The sequence below is a fragment of the Vulpes lagopus genome, chromosome 21, assembly GCF_018345385.1.
Source record: "Vulpes lagopus strain Blue_001 chromosome 21, ASM1834538v1, whole genome shotgun sequence".
Classification (NCBI taxonomy): Eukaryota; Metazoa; Chordata; class Mammalia; order Carnivora; family Canidae; genus Vulpes; species Vulpes lagopus.
The window spans coordinates 202481-219813 of record NC_054844.1 but is presented as its reverse complement, the minus strand read 5'-3'; the positions used below and the strand labels follow the sequence as shown (position 1 = coordinate 219813).

The window sequence follows — 17333 nt, the reverse complement described above, 5'->3', positions numbered from 1 at the left end:
GGAAGTGAATGCCTGTTTCCTTCTCCAGATTGGGGAAGTTCTCATCTGTGATTTGCTCAAATATACCTTCTGGTCCTCTTTCTCTCTGCAGCCTCAGGAATTCTGATAATATGGATGTTATTATTGTTTTTCAAACTAACACATTTCTTGGAGCCTCTCTTCATGGACTCTTAGTTATTTTTCTCAGTTTCCTTCCTTTTCATCAACTTGTCCTCTAAGTCACTTATTCTCTCTTCTGCTTCATTTACCCTAGCTGTTAGAGCATCCAGCTTAGATTGCATTTCATAGGTTTTTAAAAATATTTCATCCTGATTAGATCTCTTTTCTGCACTAAGACATTCTCTAGAGTCTTGTATGCTTTTTTTCAAGCCCAACTGGTAACTTTATAATTGTAATCCTGATTCCATCTCCAACATTTTACTTGGATTCATATCCATTAGATCCGTGGCAGAGAGTATTACCTCTGGTTTTTTCTTAAAATTGTGGTGAATTCTTCCTTTTAGTCATTTTGTCCAGTGCAGAATGATGTACAAGTGAGCAGAGTCAAAAATATCAACCATGACCCAAGCAAAATACACACTAGACAGTTCTGAAGACGGTAAGGACCAGAAAATAAAAAAAAAAATACAAGTAAAAAGAAAAACAAATAAAAATGGGGAAGAGAATATAATGTCAAAGAGTGGACCAAAACAGTGATCCCCTTGATTGAGTGTATTTTGGTCCATTTGTTAGGAGGTACTAAATTCCAAAATTATAAAAAAAAAAACAAAACTTATATAGAAAGACAACAACACAAAAAAGAAAAAAAGAGAAAAATGCAGGGAAGTGTGGAGAGAGAGAATATAATCTCACAGAGTGGACCAAAATGATCCAATTGGTTCTGAGTGTATTTTGGTCTGTCTGTTAGAAAGTACTAAATTCCAAAATTATATTAAAAAGCAATATATATATAAAATTAAAATGGAATATGGTGAAAAGTTAGCCAGAAATGAATCTATGTATAACATGTAATTGTGAAATATCAAAGTTAAAAAAGAAGAAAACTTAAAACTGAAGAATTGATAATATACTAAACTGAGATGAGAGAAAAGAAAAAAATATTGGAAAATTTTAACCTGAAATATAAACACATCATAAGAGAGAAACCTTGATTTCTACATACGATTTTCCCTCAGTCCTGGAGTTTTCCAGCGAGGCTTTGTCAGTAAACTTGTTGTTTGCCTGTTCTTCCAGGTGGTCTTCTGGGGGAGGGGGAGGGGCCTACTGGGCTGATTCTCAGGTGTCTGTGCCTGGGTGGAGATGCCCCTGCCCCTTGCTAAGTGGCTGGGCTCAGTGTATGCAGTTTGCCATGTGAGGTCTTTGTTCCTGGGGTCTTTTGGGCCTCTTTTTTTTTAAAATAATAAATTTATTTTTTATTGGTGTTCAATTTGCCAACATACAGAATAACACCCAGTGCTCATCCCGTCAAGTGCCCCCCTCAGTGCCCGTCACCCAGTCACCCCCATCTCCCGCCCTCCTCCCCTTCCACCACCCCTAGTTTGTTTCTTTTGGGCCTCTTTTGAAAGTGAAAGGAAAAAGAAAAAAAAATGGCATGTGCCAAACTACAGACTCCTATCGTGTCCACCCGCTCAGATCCTGGGGGAGGGGACAGGGGGGACACTGATTTGTGCAATTTGCAGAGCCCCAGTGGGGCTTTTGCCTGCTTGTATGCACACCTTTCCCACCCCTCCCAGTGAAAGTGGAGGATCACCCTGCTTCTGTCCATTGCAGGGCTCTTGGATGGAAAGTGTTTACCCCAACAGTGTGTGCCGGCTCTGCCTCTCCCAGAGAAAGGTGCTGTGTTCCAGTCCTTTGTAGGGATCCAGCACAGAGAGTGGTCACCTGATCCCTTGGCAGTTAATGGTTTATGGCACAAGAAGCTGAGCCTTCTCCCAGACTTACTGACCTAAACCCATTTCCTGCTCCAGTGCTTGGGAACTCTGCTGGCTCAGGCACCCCTGTTCTTTCTGTGGCTCCAGGGATATTGAGACCCGCCCTGTCCAACCTGCAATTCTGCCCCACTTCACCACTGAGCACCTTTCAGGCAGGGAGATAACTCACAGGAGCAGATTTCTATAGGTCCTGATTTTGAGCTCCAGGGCTGCATCATTTTTCTGTGGCGGCTTACAATGGCTCCCTCCCCCACCGTTTGTCTTCTGATATATCCCCTCCATTTCTCTTCTCCTCAGTCCTACCTTGCAAAAAGTGGGCACTTTTCTATTTGTAAAGTTCCAGCCATTCTTTCCTTATATCTCAGGTTGAATTCATGTGTTCATGATGGCTTGATAGTTATCTAGCTAAATTGAGGGGACTAGCTGAAATGAGGACCCCTACAATTCCACCATCTTGGCTCCTCTCTATTATATGTTGTTTAATGTGTGCTCACTTTTATTTACTTGGTATACTGCTTGGCAGTCTTTCTTCACCTCATTTCCACCTGGATATTCTTCACATATTCCACTAGGGGACAGTGCCTACATACCCAAACTTAGTTTGGCTTAATTTTTTCCACTAGAACACACTACATTAAGAGCTTTGTGACAGCACATCTGCCTTTCAGGACTCCTCATCATAATCAATTAAAACTCAGTGTTGCTGGGGAAAGTACACAAAGTGACTTGTCATAAGTTCAGATTTGTCATCAGTTGTGTTAATTCTGCCTTAACTGCTTGAGCTGTGGTATAAATTCTGTGCAGAGGGAATGATTCTTTCAGGCCTGTGTTAGACCATGTCTTCCTCAGACCATTAACCTTGACTCCAAGTTCCAATTAATTACTTAATTAATAATAAAACCTTTAGGAAGCCTCCTCACCCCCAAACTAGACTGTTGCTAGCAATAACATGCTCTCCACTGGTCTCATCTGTCTTCCTCCCCATCACAGGTCAGTCACATCTGATCCTTGCAGTTTTCATTATTTATCTAAAAAACTTTATCATACACATATACATTGATGCCTAAACAACATAGTTTGAATATATTTTGAGTTTGAATATATTTTGACTCCTTGAATTTGAATATATTTTGACTTATTATGTTTCTAAGAGTCACCATATTATGACATGTACTGTAGTTCATTCATATGCAACTGATGAATATTATTTCATTGTATAACTTTATTACAGCATATGCACCCATTCTTCTGTCATTGGATTGAAAGCTTGGATTTTTTTCCCCCATGTTTTTAAAAAATATTTATTTATTCATGAGGAAGAGAGAGAGAGAGAGAGGCAGAGACATAGGCAGAGGGAGAAGTGGGCTCCATGCAGGGACCCTGACGTGGGACTCGATCCCGGGTCTCCAGGATCAGGCCCTGGGCTGAAGGCAGTGCTAAACCACTGAGCCACCTGGGCTGCCCTCCCCCATGTTTTTGCTATTATAAACAGTACTGCTAAGAACTTTCTTTTATATGTCTGCAGGGACATGTAAGAATTTCTTTATTTTTATTTTTATTTTTATTTTTTATTTATTTATTTTTTTCATGTAAGAATTTCCTTTGGAATTTTTTGGTTGAAGTTAAGTGAATGTTTAACCTTAGAAGATGATACCAAATTGTTTTCCCACGTGATTGTACCATTTTGCATGCCTTCCCTGGTAGTATATAAACGATCCTATTTATTCACATCCTCTCCAACACTTGGTTCAGTCAGAATTCTTCATTGTTGCCAATTGAATAGTATAAAATGGTATCTCATTGTGGTCATGATTTGCATTTCCCTCACTACTAGTGGCCAGTTACTTTTTATAAAAATAAAATTTTGGAATTTTTACATTTTATTCTAATCCTGGTTTGGATTTACTTATGCAAATCTGCTTATATGATCCTTTGTACACTTTTCCCCATATTCTCTTCTCCAACCACTGATCCTTGCATATCACCTGCCTTGCCTCAGGATGCCCCTTATTTCAAACTATACTCTTTCTTCTTTAATAAACCTAATTCAAGACTCACTTTTTTCCAGAAAGCCTGTACTTGTAAACATCAATGAACTTAGGTTATTTCATTTAACCCTTGGGTTCTGATGGGTTGCTCACACCCCACTGGTTGGTGTATAAACTGGTACAAGGTATTTAGCAACATATATTAAGAATCTCAAACATTGTATACTTCAACCTTGTAATTACATTGCTTTTTAAAAATTAAATTCAATTATCGTTAGTTTCAGATGTAGTATTCAATAATTTATTAGTTGTGTATAACACCCAGTGCTCATCACATCACATGCCCTTGAGGCTTAATACCCATTACCCAATTATCCTATTGTAATTACATTTCTAAAGATTTTTATTTATTTATTCATGAGAGACAGAAAGAGGCAGAGACACAGGCAGAGAGAGAAGCAGGCTCCATGTAGGGAGCCCAATGTGGGACTCGATCCCGGGACTCCAAGATCACACCTCGGGCCAAAGGCAGGTGCCAAACGGCTGAGCCACCCAGGAATCCCCTATAATTACATTTCTAAGCATCTGTCCTAAACCTTGATAAAATGTCTGGTTGTTTCTGATGATCAGAATAGTTAGAGGGCTGCAGATTTACTTGCATGGAAAGAGGGGAACAAATAAGGAAATCTTGCATGTATGCCCCTGGGTAGACACGTAGAGAAGACAGGATAGTTTATGCTTCCCAACTTAGACCTGGGCACAGGACTGAAAGCCCTGGACAGAGAGCAGCTGCAGGCAGAGGGTGAAGCCCTTTCAGAAGGAATTTGGTGAAATCGAAGGGCACAGGGCAGTGGGAGGACCTGGGCATGTATCCCACTTCCACATCAAGCCCCTACTTGGAAATAGGAAGGAACCTTAATTCACTGATTGTTTTACCTTGCATTGCCTTGCAGGCGTAGTGGAAATTCGGGAGTGGGCAGAGGCAGGGTACAGTGGTTGTCACCTTGTTCCAAAACACATAAGAGACTCCTCTTAAGATTCCAAAATATGCCTGGGAGCATTTATGGGTGGCTGAAGTCTGTGTTGTCAGGAGAAAGTAAAAGAGTAGGGGGGAATTTGGGTTACGTGGTTAATATGACCTCATTTATAGCTAAGTTTTGTTGTGTTAGTTTGCATGAAAAAACATCAAATAGGTAGAAAAAAGTTTCATGCCTAAAAATGTTCACCAAAGTGTATTTGTTATAATTGTAAAATATTGAAAAAGAACCAGAATACTTCACAATGTTTTATTGTTGTATCAGTCATCAAAAGGTATTTATGAAGACCTTGGGAAAATTCATGTTATAATGTGAAATGAGAAAAAAGTAAAATATCAGCCATGTAAAACATATTTAGGAAAAAGGACACCTAGGGGGCTCAGTTGGTTAAACATCCAACTCTTGATTTCGGCTCAGGTCACAATCTCAGTGTCATGGGATCAAGCCCCGAGTGGGATTCTGTGCTGAATGTGGAGCCTGCTTGGGATTCTGTCTCCCTCTCCCTGTATTCCTCACCTGTTCTCTCTCTCTCTCTCACACACACAAAAATACATAAGAAAAAAGACTTGGTGCATACGAAGTAGTAGTTATCCTCAAATCCTAGGATAATGAATGATGTATGTTTTCTTCATTTTATGTTTCTGAATTTTACAAATATTCTTTATAAGTTAGCATTATCTGAAAAATAACAACCTTAAAAATTGTAATACAAATTAAAAAATGTATATATTTCTTTCCTTGGTGGGTATTTATATATGTATAAGGGGACTGTCTTCTCTAGGAACAACAGTGATTTCTCTCTGCAGCTGCGATGGTAATTCTCCAGAATACATAATTCAGTGGGACACATTTGAATGCTTCCACTTGAATTAAAATGAATATCTAGAGGGGATCAGAGGCTTCAGGTTTGGAAGGTAAACAACAGATCTCAGCCTCCACCCATCATTCAGTTCTTTTCTACATTCTCTTTCAAGGGCTTGCTTGCCTAGCCTCTGCTTACATACAAATTACTGCTTCTGGAGTTGGCTTGCCAGCTGTGAGAAAGTTCTTTATTTTGAAATGAAATCTATTTCTTTTTTTTTTTAATTTTTTTTCTTTATTTATTTATGATAGTCACAGAGAGAGAGAGAGAGAGAAGCAGAGACACAGCCAGAGGGAGAAGCAGGCTCCATGCACCGGGAGCCCGACGTGGGATTCGATCCCGGGTCTCCAGGATCGCTCCCTGGGCCAAAGGCAGGCGCCAAACCGCTGCGCCACCCAGGGATCCCATGAAATCTATTTCTTAATAGTTTTCATACATCACATCATTTGACCTCCCCCACCCTCATGCCCCAAAGACAAGAAATATAATTAAATCTAATCGTGTCTCTTCCACATGATAGTCTTTTCGATATTTGAAAACAGTTCTTTGTTCCATATAGATCCTTATTCATGTATGTGTTCATTCGTTCATTATTCATTCATTCATTCATTCATTCATTCAGTGGTTATTTATTGAATTCTCACTATGCTCTGTGCAAAGTGTAATGGTAGCAATTGAAGATACACATTCCCTGCCTTCCAGATGTTCACAATTTAGGGTCTCAGGTCAGATGCTGAAACTCTGAGATGTGTATGCAGGAGGTTTACTGGGGAGTACCCTTGGGAACAACAATTTGGAGAGGTGAGAAAAGCAGGGTTGGGCAGAGGGAGGAGTTGTCCTGGCAGATAGTTGCATCTGAGGGCTTAGGTGATCTTAAGGGGCTGGATGGCCCCTCAGAGCTATATCACCTTGAGGCAAGGTGATAAGACTTTTATACTCTCTATTGTCCAGTCACTGGATAGGGATACATTTCTTCTCAAGGGTAAATTACTGGACAGGGATTCAGTGGGGAGCTGTCAACCAGTGCTGCCTGAGAAATCATGTCTGCCTTGCAGGAAGAGTCTGAGTGGTGCACCACTCTCCAGTACAAGTGGAGACATAGCTATTCCCCACAGTAGAATATAGCAAACCAATTATTTGAAGAGCTCTGAGTACAAACTGCACGGACACATAGACAATGTGGAGGCTCAGCTGAGGAGCCAGGACAGGTTTCCCAGGAAGTCAAGGGTATGGTTAGCAAGGAGAATGCCTGTGAGCAACCTTTAAGTGGTAGAATTGACAGTCCTTAATGATTGGGCCTGGGGGTGAGAAGAAAAGAGATACCTAGGTTTCTGGTCTGGACCCCCTTAGTGAATGTTGTGCTATTTGGCAGAGTAGAGAACCTACAGGAAAAAGCATATGGCTGTCTGCTCTAAAGAAGAAAAAAAACGGAAACATGTGGGAGAGATAAGGAATGTATAGTTTAGTTTTCACTTATAACCCTAGAGCTTTATAAGCCGAACATTTCTTTCCCTTTAAGATTTATCTTTTTGTTTTTTAATTTTATTGGTTAACATACAGTGCAATATTGGTTTCTTGGAATAGAATTCAGTGATTCATCACTTACATATAACACCCAGTGCTCATCACAAGTGCCCTATTTATTTATTTTTAAATTTTTACTTAAATTCAATTTAATTTATTTTTATTTAAATTCAATATACTTAACATATAGTATATTATTAGTTTCAGGGTATAATTTAGTGATTCATCAGTTGCATATAACACCCAGTGCTCATTCTTTTTTTTAATTTTTATTTATTTTTATTATTTTATTATTTTTTAAATTGGAGTTCAATTTGCCAGCATATAGCATATCACCCAGTGCTCATCCTGTCAAGTGCCCCCCTCAGTGCCTGTCACCCAGTCACCCCAACCCCCCCGCCCACCTCCCTTTCCACTACCCCTTGGTCATTTCCCAGAGTTAGGAGTCTTTCATGTTCTGTCATCCTCCCAGTGCTCATTCCATCATGTGCTTCCTTCATGCTTATCACCCAGCTACCCCATCTCCTTAACCCCCTCCCCTCCAGCAACCCTCAATGTGTTTCCTATAGTTAAGAATCTTTTATGGTTTGCCCTTTCTGTTTCTAACTTATTTTTCCTTCCCTTCCCCTATGTTTTGTTTCTTAAATTCCACATATGATACATATTTGTCTTTATCGGACAGATAAAACTCTCTAGTTCCATCCACGGCATTGCAGGTAAGTGCCTTGTTTAATGCCCATCCCCCATCTAGCCCATCCTCCACAAACCTCCCTCCATCAACCCTCAGATTGATCCTTTTTTTTTTAAAGATTTTATTTATGTATTCATGAGAGACAGAAAGAGACAGAGAGAGACAGAGAGAGAGAGAAAGAAAGAGGCAGAGACATAGGCAGAGGGAGAAGCAGGCTTCCCGCAGGAAACCCGATGTGGGACCTGATCCCAGGACCCTGGGATGATGCCCCGAGGTAAAGGCAGACGCTCAACCGCTGAGCCACCCAGGTGTCCCTGAAGGAGACTTTTTGAAATGGAATTTTATGCACTGTCTGGACAGACTGAGATTGGGAGAAGTGAGTTTTACAAGTACACTGGTATAACGTTGAGATTTAGCTCTTCTCTCTTAAAATGCCAAAGTTTTCTTGCATTGGTAGTCTACTCTTGAGAAGAGATTGTGAACAGAGAAGAAAAGACAATATTTTTATTCTTTTACCTGCCCAGAACAGCAAGATTTTTATATTCATTTTTATCTGGTCTTTACCTACGTAAGAGAGTGAGAACTTCTCAATAGTAAAGGAGCTACATTTGGTGACAACTCTATAATATCCTGTAGAATCTCCTAGGGCCAACTTGGCAAAGCAGATACTGATGTTTTCAGTTTTGTAATGATCCGTGATCCTTTGTAGGCACGTGTCTTGAAACCTTCTGAGGTGTTGGTTGGTTGGTTGGTTGGTTTGGCTGGCTGGCTGGCTGGCTGTTTGCTTGTTCGTTCATTCATTCATTGATTTTCAGCAGATTCCCAGAAAGTCAAGTTCTAACTACATATATTAGTCAATAGACCCTCAGTTTGTTCTTTATTGGTAAGAGTCACTTATGGCTTGTTTCCCTCTCTCTTTTTTTCCCCTCTGTCCCCTTCCCATATATTCATCTATTTTCTTTCTTAAATTCCACACATGAGTGAGATCATACATATTTGTCTTTCTCTGAATGACTTATTTCACTTAGAATAATATGTTTTGCCTCCATCCACGTGACTTGTCTCTTTGGAATCAGAACTGATCACATGGATATGCTTTCCTTCTCCCTTATTCTTACCTAGCTGTGGTGTGTTTTCACAGAGCTCCCACCAAAGCTGACTCAGGTGAACTCTTCCTGGAAGTGTGCAGTCCTGAAGACAAGCCGGGCAGCCAGTAGCCTGGGGATTTTGGAGTGATCACTAATGGGTCAGGTGTTAGGGTTCCTGAGGTAACTTGCCAGTGCATCCTGGCTGAGTCTCAGCATTTCTCAGCAGAACCCACTGAAAATAAGGAAGAGAACAATATGAAGAGGAAGAAGGAGCAGCGAAGGGAGTGCCTCAGCGCCTGGGACTGTCCTCATGGTCATTAGATACCTCACATTTTTCTCTTTTTGGCTGTATAGAAATACTTTGCTCACCTACTGTATTCTGAACCAGTAGAGCTTTGTGGTTAATGACTCCTGATTTCATGTGCCTCCATTTCTGCATCTGTAAAGTGGGCATAATACTAGTACTGAGTACATAAGGTTGTTGGGAGGGGTAAATGAAATAATCTGTGGAAAGTGCCTCAAATTAATGCTTGGCATATAGTGGCACTCAGCATTAGTTCCTGCCTTTACTGTTGCACCTGTGTGCTAGTATGTCTAGAGGTTCTTCTGCTGATTCAGGAGCCAAAATCTGTGAATACTTACTGTCCCTGGATTTTTTTATCTTAATATCCTATCTCATATACACAAAAATCCTTTCCTCAGGAACTCTGAGTTTAGTGGTTTTACCTCCCTCTTAAATTACTCACTTTGTGAGGTCAGATGACCCCAAGTTGGGTTGGGAAAGGAGACTTCAGAGAAATGCTATCTTTTGGTTTTCTCACATCTTCATAAATTCCTTTTGGTTTCCAGCCTCTGGAGGTGAGCTTAGATTAGTGAATCTCTCCCAGAGTTTTCTTCCCCTGATATTCTTCAACTGGTGGGGACTAGGTAGGATCCTGTTCACTGGAGTCTGAACTATACTAGCTAGGAAATTACTTCTATCTCTGAGCTCCATATATGCCCATTCTGACTCAACTCTATAAGGAACAGCTTGAGTGGGAGGAACTCATAATTCTCTCAGTTGTACTTTCTGTAGTTCTTTCTTTCTCTTTGCTTTTATAACAATTGCTTGTACTATTCATTTGACATTGCATAATACTTTCTTGTGACAGCTCTCTTTTCCTAAGAACTATCAAAAGTTTTACTACTAGTTTGCTTTTCAGAATCCCATGCTTTATCCCTCCTCTCCAATTTGGTTGCAAGCTCTTTAGTGAAGTCTTTGTACCTCTGAGAGAATTTTGTGGGATTTCATGTCCTTGTTAGATCTTAGAAAGACATTTGATTTTTGTTAAATTGCTTAGCTTGATCTTGTCCTCAGTATTTTTTTCTCTTTTCTATATAGGCCCTGTTGGTTTACACAACATTGGACAGACCTGCTGTCTTAACTCCTTGATTCAGATATTAATTATGAATGTGGGATTCACCAAGATATTGAAGAGGTAAGACTATTATTCAGGTTGATAAGCATATATGTTACTGTACATTTTCACATATATAATTTTTAAAATATTTTATTTATTCATGAGAGACACAGAGAGAGAGAGAGAGAGAGAGAGAGAGAGAGAGAGAGAGGGGCAGAGACACAGGCAGTGAGAGAAGCAAGCTCCATGCAGGGAGCCTGATGTGGGACTCGATCCTGGGTCTCCAGGATCACACCCTGAGCCTAAGGCAGGTGCTAAATCGCTGAGCCACCGAGGGATCCCCCACATATATAATTTTTCACAGTGACTTGTACTTTTTTTATATAAATTTATTTTTTTTGGTGTTTAATTTGCCAACATACAGAATAACACCCAGTGCTCATCCCATCAAGTGCCCCCCTCAGTGCCCGCCACCCAGTCACCCCCAACCCCAACCACCTCCCCTTCCACCAACCCTAGTTCGTTTCCCAGAGTTAGGAATCTCTCATGTTCTGTCTCCCTTTCTGATATTTCCCACTAATTTTTCTCCTTTCCCCTTTACTCCCTTTCACTATTTTTTATATTCCCCAAATGAATGAGACCATATAATGTTTGTCCTTCTCCGATTGATTTATTTCACTCAGCATAATACCCTCCAGTTCCATGCACGTTGAAGCAAATGGTGGGTATTTGTCGTTTCTAATGGCTAAGTAATATTCCATTGTATACATAGACCACAGCTTCTTTATCCATTCATCTTTCGATGGACACCGAGGCTCCTTCCACAGTTTGGCTATTGTGGACATTGCTGCTAGAAACATCGGGGTGCAGGTGTCCCGGCGTTTCATTGCTTCTGTATCTTTGGGGTAAATCCCCAACAGTGCAATTGCTGGATCATAGGGCAGATCTATTTTTGACTTTTTGAGGAACCTCCGCACAGTTTTCCAGAGTGGCTGCACCAGTTCACATTCCCACCAACAGTGCAAGAGGGATCCCCTTTCTCCACATCCTCTACAACATTTGTGGTTTCCTGCCTTGTTAATTATCCCCATCCTCACTGGTGTGAGGTGGTATCTCGTTGTGGTTTTGATTTGTATTTCACTAATGGCAAGTGATGCAGAGCATTTTCTCATGTGCTTGTTGGCCATGTCTATGTCTTCCTCTGTGAGGTTTCTGTTCATGTCTTTTGCCCATTTCATGATTGGATTGTTTGTTTTTTTGGTGTTGAGTTTGATAAGTTCTTTATAGATCATGGAAACTAGCCCTTTATCTGATATGTCATTTGCAAATATCTTCTCCCATTCTGTAGGTTGTCTTTTAGTTTTGTTGACTGTATCCTTTGCTGTGCAAAAGCTTCTTATCTTGATGAAGTCCCAATAGTTCATTTTTGCTTTTGTTTCTTTTGCCTTCATGGTTGTATCTTGCAAGAGGTTACTATGGCCGAGTTCAAAAAGTGTGTTGCCTGTGTTCTCCTCTAGGAGTTTGATGGAATCTTGTCTCACATTTAGATCTTTCATCCATTTTGAGTTTATCTTTGTGTATGGTGAAAGAGAGTGGTCCAGTTTCATTCTTCTGCATATGGATGTCCAATTTTCCCAGCACCATTTATTGAAGAGACTGTCTTTCTTCCAGTGGATAGTCTTTCCTCCTTTATCGAATATTAGTTGACCATAAAGTTGAGGGTCCACTTCTGGGTTCTCTATTCTGTTCCATTGATCTATGTGTCTGTCTTTGTGCCAGTACCACACCGTTTGATGACCACAGCTTTGTAGTACAACCTGAAATCTGGCATTGTGATGCCCCCAATATATGGTTTTCTTTTTTGAAATTCCCCTGGCTATTTGGGGTCTTTTCTGATTCCACACAAATCTTAAAATAATTTGTTCTAACTCTCTGAAGAAAGTCCATGGTATTTTGATAGGGATTGCATTAAACGTGTAAATTGCCCTGGGTAACATTGACATTTTCACAATATTAATTCTGCCAATCCATGAGCATGGAATATTTTTCCATCTCTTTGTGTCTTCCTCAATTTCTTTCAGAAGTGTTCGATAGTTTTTAGGGTATAGATCCTTTACCTCTTTGGTTAGGTTTAATCCTAGGTATCTTATGATTTTGGGTGCAATTGTAAATGGGATTGACTCCTTAATTTCTCTTTCTTCAGTCTCATTGTTAGTGTATAGAAATGCCATTGATTTCTGGGCATTGATTTTGTATCCTGCCACGCTGCCAAATTGCTGTATGAGTTCTAGCAATCTTGGGGTGGAGGCTTCTGGGTTTTCTATGTACAGTATCATGTCATCGGCGAAGAGGGAGAGTTTGACTTCTTCTTTGCCAATTTGAATGCCTTTAATGTCTTTTTGTTGTCTGATTGCTGAGCCTAGGACTTCCAGTACTATGTTGAATAGCAGTGGTGAGAGTGGACATCCCTGTCTTGTTCCTGATCTTAGGGGAAAGGCTCCCAGTGTTTCCCCATTGAGAATGATATTTGCTGTGGGCTTTTCGTAGGTGACTTTTAAGATGTCGAGGAAAGTTCCCTCTATCCCTACACTCTGAAGTGTTTTGATCAGGAATGGATGCTGTATTTTGTCAAATGCTTTTTCTGCATCTAATGAGAGGATCATATGGTTCTTGGTTTTTCTCTTGCTGATATGATGAATCACATTGATTGTTTTACAAGTGTTGAACCAGCCTTGTGTCCCAGGGATAAATCCTACTTGGTCATGGTGAATAATTTTCTTAATGTGTTGTTGGATCCTGTTGGCTAGTATCTTGTTGAGAATTTTTGCATCCATGTTCATCAGGGATATTGGTCTGTAATTCTCCTTTTTGGTGGGGTCTTTGTCTGGTTTCAGAATTAAGGTGATGCTGGCCTCATAGAACGAATTTGGAAGTACTCCATCTCTTTCTATCTTTCCAAACAGCTTTAGTAGAATAGGTATGATTTCTTCTTTAAACGTTTGATAGAATTCCCCTGGGAAGCCATCTGGCCCTGGAGTCTTGTGTCTTGGGAGGTTTTTGATGACTGCTTCAATTTCCTCCCTGGTTATTGGCATGTTCAGGTTTTCTATTTCTTCCTGCTCCAGTTTTGGTAGTTGGTGGCTTTCCAGGAATGCGTCCATTTCTTCTGGATTGCCTAATTTATTGGCGTAGAGCTGTTCATAATATGTTTTTAAAATCGTTTGTGGGATCCCTGGGTGGCGCAGCGGTTTGGCGCCTGCCTTTGGCCCAGGGCGCGATCCTGGAGACCAGGGATCAAATCCCACATCGGGTTCCCGGTGCGTGGAGCCTGCTTCTCCCTCTGCCTGTGTCTCTGCCTCTCTCTCTTTCTCTCTGTATTACTATCATAAATAAATAAAATTAAATGGGATCCCTGGGTGGTGCAGCGGTTTGGCGCCTGCCTTTGGCCCAGGGCGCGATCCTGGAGACCCAGGATCGAATCCCACATCGGGCTCCCGGTGCATGGAGCCTGCTTCTCCCTCTGCCTGTGTCTCTGCCTCTCTCTCTATCTCTCTGTGACTATCATAAATAAATAAAAATTAAAAAAAATAAATAAATAAAATTAAAAAAAAATTTAAAAAAATCGTTTGTATTTCCTTGGTGTTGGTAGTGATCTCTCCTTTCTAATTCATGATTTTATTAATTTGAGTCTTCTCTCTCTTGTTTTTAATAAGGCTGGCTAATGGTTTATCTATCTTATTAATTCTTTCAAAGAACCAACTCCTGGTTCTGTTGATCTGTTCCACAGTTCTTCTGGTCTCGATTTCATTGAGTTCTGCTCAAGTTTTAATTAACTCTCTTCTTCTGCTGGGCTTGGGGTCCATTTGCTGTTTTTTCTCTAGCTCCTTTATGTGTAAGGTGAGCTTTTGTATTTGAGTTCTTTCCAGTTTTTGAATGGATGCTTGTATTGCGATGTATTTCCCCCTCAGGACTGTTTTTGCTGCATCCCAAAGATTTTGTTTTTTTTTTTTTAATTTTTTTTAATTTTTTATTTATTTTTTATTTATTTATTTTTCATCCCAAAGATTTTGAATGGTTGTATCTTCATTCTCATTAGTTTCCATGAATCTTTTTAATTCCTTAATTTCCTGGTTGATCCTTTCATCTTTTAGCAAGATGGTCCTTAACCTCCACGTGTTTGAAGTCCTTCCAAACTTCTTGTTTTGATTTAGTTCTAATTTCAAGGAATTACTACGTATGCAGGGCACGATCCCAATCTTTTGGTATAGGTTCAGACCCGATTTGTGGCCCAGTATGTGGTCTATTCTGGAGAAAGTTCCATGTGCACTTGAGAAGAATGTGTATTCAGTTGAGTTTGGATGTAAAGTTCTATAGATATCTGTGAAATCCATCTGGTCCAGTGTATCATTTAAAGCTCTCGTTTCTTTGGAGATGTTGTGCTTAGAAGACCTATCGAGGGTAGAAAGAGCTAGATTGAAGTCACCAAGTATAAGTGTATTATTATCTAAGTATTTCTTCACTTTGGTTATTAACTGATTTAAATATTTGGGAGCTCCCACATTCGGGGCATATATATTGAGGATTGTTAAGTCCTCTTGTTGGATAGATCCTTTAAGTATGATATAGTGTCCCTCTTCATCTCTCACTACAGTCTTCGGGGTAAATTTTAGTTTATCTGATATGAGGATGGCTACCCCTGCTTTCTTTTGAGGACCATTTGAATGGTAAATGGTTCTCCAACCTTTTATTTTCAGGTTGTAGGTGTCCTTCTGTCTAAAATGAGTCTCTTGTAGACAGCAAATAGATGGGTCCTGCTTTTTTTTTTTTTCCAGTCTGAAACCCTGTGCCTTTTGTTGGGGTCATTAAGCCCATTCACATTCAGAGTTACTATTGACAGATACGAGTTTAGTGTCATCATGATATCTATTCAGTCCTGTTTTTGTGGATTGTTCTACTGAACTTCTTCTTAAAGGGGAATTTTAAGAGTCCCCCTTAAAATTTCTTGCAGAGCTGGTTTGGAGGTCACATATTCTTTCAGTTCCTGCCTGTCTTGGAAGCTCTTTATGTCTCCTTCCATTTTGAATGAGAGCCTTGCTGGATAAAGTATTCTTGGTTGCATGTTCTTCTCATTTAGGACCCTGAATATATCCTGCCAGCCCTTTCTGGCCTGCCAGGTCTCTGTGGAGAGGTCTGCTCTTACCCTAATACTCCTCCCCTTTAAAGTCAGGGATCTCTTGTCTCTTGCTGCTTTAAGGATCTTCTCTTTATCTTTGGAATTTGCAAGCTTAACTATTAAATATCGAGGTGTTGAACGGTTTTTATTGATTTTAGGGGTGATCTCTCTATTTCCTGGATCTGAATGCCTGTTTCCCTTCCCAGATTATGAAAGTTTTCAGCTAGGATTTGTTCAAATACATATTCTGGCCCTCTGTCCCTTTCGGCGCCCTCGGGAACCCCAATTAAATGTAGGTTTTACTTCCTCAGGCTGTCGTTTATTTCCCTTAGTCTGGTTTCATTTAATTGTCTGTCTCTTTTTTCCTCATTTTCCCTCTTTGCCATCAACTTCTCTTCTATGTCACTCACTCGTTCTTCCACCTCATTAAGCCTCGTCGTTAGGACTTCTAGTTTGGATTGCATCTCATTCAATTGATTTTTAATTTCTGCCTGATTGGATCTAAATTCTGCAGTCATGAAGTCTCTTGAGTCCTTTATGCTTTTTTTCTAGAGCCACCAGTAGCTGTATAATAGTGCTTCTGAATTGGCTTTCTGACATTGAATTGTAATCCAGATTTTGTAACTCTGTGGGAGAGAGGACTGTTTCTGATTCCTTCTTTTGAGGTGAGGTTTTCCTTCTAGTCATTTTGCTCAGTGCAGAGTGGCCAAGAACAAGTTGTATTAGGAAAAGGAGAAAAAGAGAGAGAGAGAAGGAAAGAAAAGAGAAAAAGAAAAAAAAGGAAGAAAAAAGAAAAAAAGAGAAGAAAAAGAGAAAGGTGAAAAAAAAAGGGGGTGGGGGAAGCAATCAGAAATCAAAAAGAGAAAGAAAAACCACGGGGGAGTATCTTCTGATTCTGTATACTTTAAGTCCCTTGACTTCCCCTGGAACTTGTCCTTCTAGCTGGACTTCTGGGGGAGGGGCCTGCTGTGCCGATTTTCAGGTGTTAGCACTTCGGGGAGCTGCTCTGTCCCCTGCCTGGTGCAGGGCTCAGTGGGGGTTGTTCACCCCGTGAGGCCCCGGGAGGAAGTCACAGTGGCGGGGGCAGCTCTGGGACCCTGGAGTCAGCTCCCGCAGTAGCTGCCGGGCTCTCTGTCTGCAGGGCCTGGAGGCTCCGGGGCGGGGCCGCTGATCTGCTCAGCTCGGGGCAGGAGTGTCCTCGGTGTCCTGGGCCCTCCCGGCCTCTGCCTGTCCCGGGGGAGGCCGGATCCTGGGCTGTGTCCCGGCGCCCTGTGCTCCGGAACCTGCGCTGTTGGATCCGCGCTCCCGCCCCGCAGCCCCCTCCGTGGAGCCGCCGCCCGAGCCCCTCCGAGCTGCTCCGGGTCCCGCCGTGCGCGCTGCAGCCCTTAGGGAGCTCGGGGCATCTCCCGGGGAGCAGGTGCCTGTTAGTGTCCCAGGGAGCCCGAGGGCATCCCCCCCCTCCTGGGTCCTGCTCTAACTCCCTGCGAGGCCCTTTCCGCCCGGGAAGGTTGGTGCAGCTCCTGCTCCTCCGGGACGGGGCTCTCCTGTCCTGGGGACACTCGCCCCGGCCTCAGCCCGGCTCCTCGCGGGCCCCTCCCCCTTGGAGGCCTTTGGTGTCTTTATTTCATTTTCCCCGTCT

General features: G+C 41.4%; 1 protein-coding gene across 6 annotated transcripts in view; it reads left to right on the top strand.

Annotated features, from left to right (window-relative positions):
- The window catches only part of USP18 (ubiquitin specific peptidase 18), a 71710-nt gene that overhangs the window by 16357 nt on the left and 38020 nt on the right, over window positions 1-17333 (top strand). For 4 of the 6 annotated variants that reach the window (XM_041736676.1, XM_041736677.1, XM_041736671.1 and 1 more), the window contains exons 1-3: window positions 7879-8058; window positions 9175-9434; window positions 10503-10599. In XM_041736676.1, the coding sequence (XP_041592610.1) occupies window positions 9377-9434; window positions 10503-10599 (155 nt within the window). In that variant the 5' untranslated portion in view covers window positions 7879-8058; window positions 9175-9376. Of the gene's footprint in view, window positions 1-7878; window positions 8059-9174; window positions 9435-10502; window positions 10600-17333 lie in introns of those variants that run through there. The other 2 variants (XM_041736672.1, XM_041736674.1) reach the window with 2 other exon arrangements.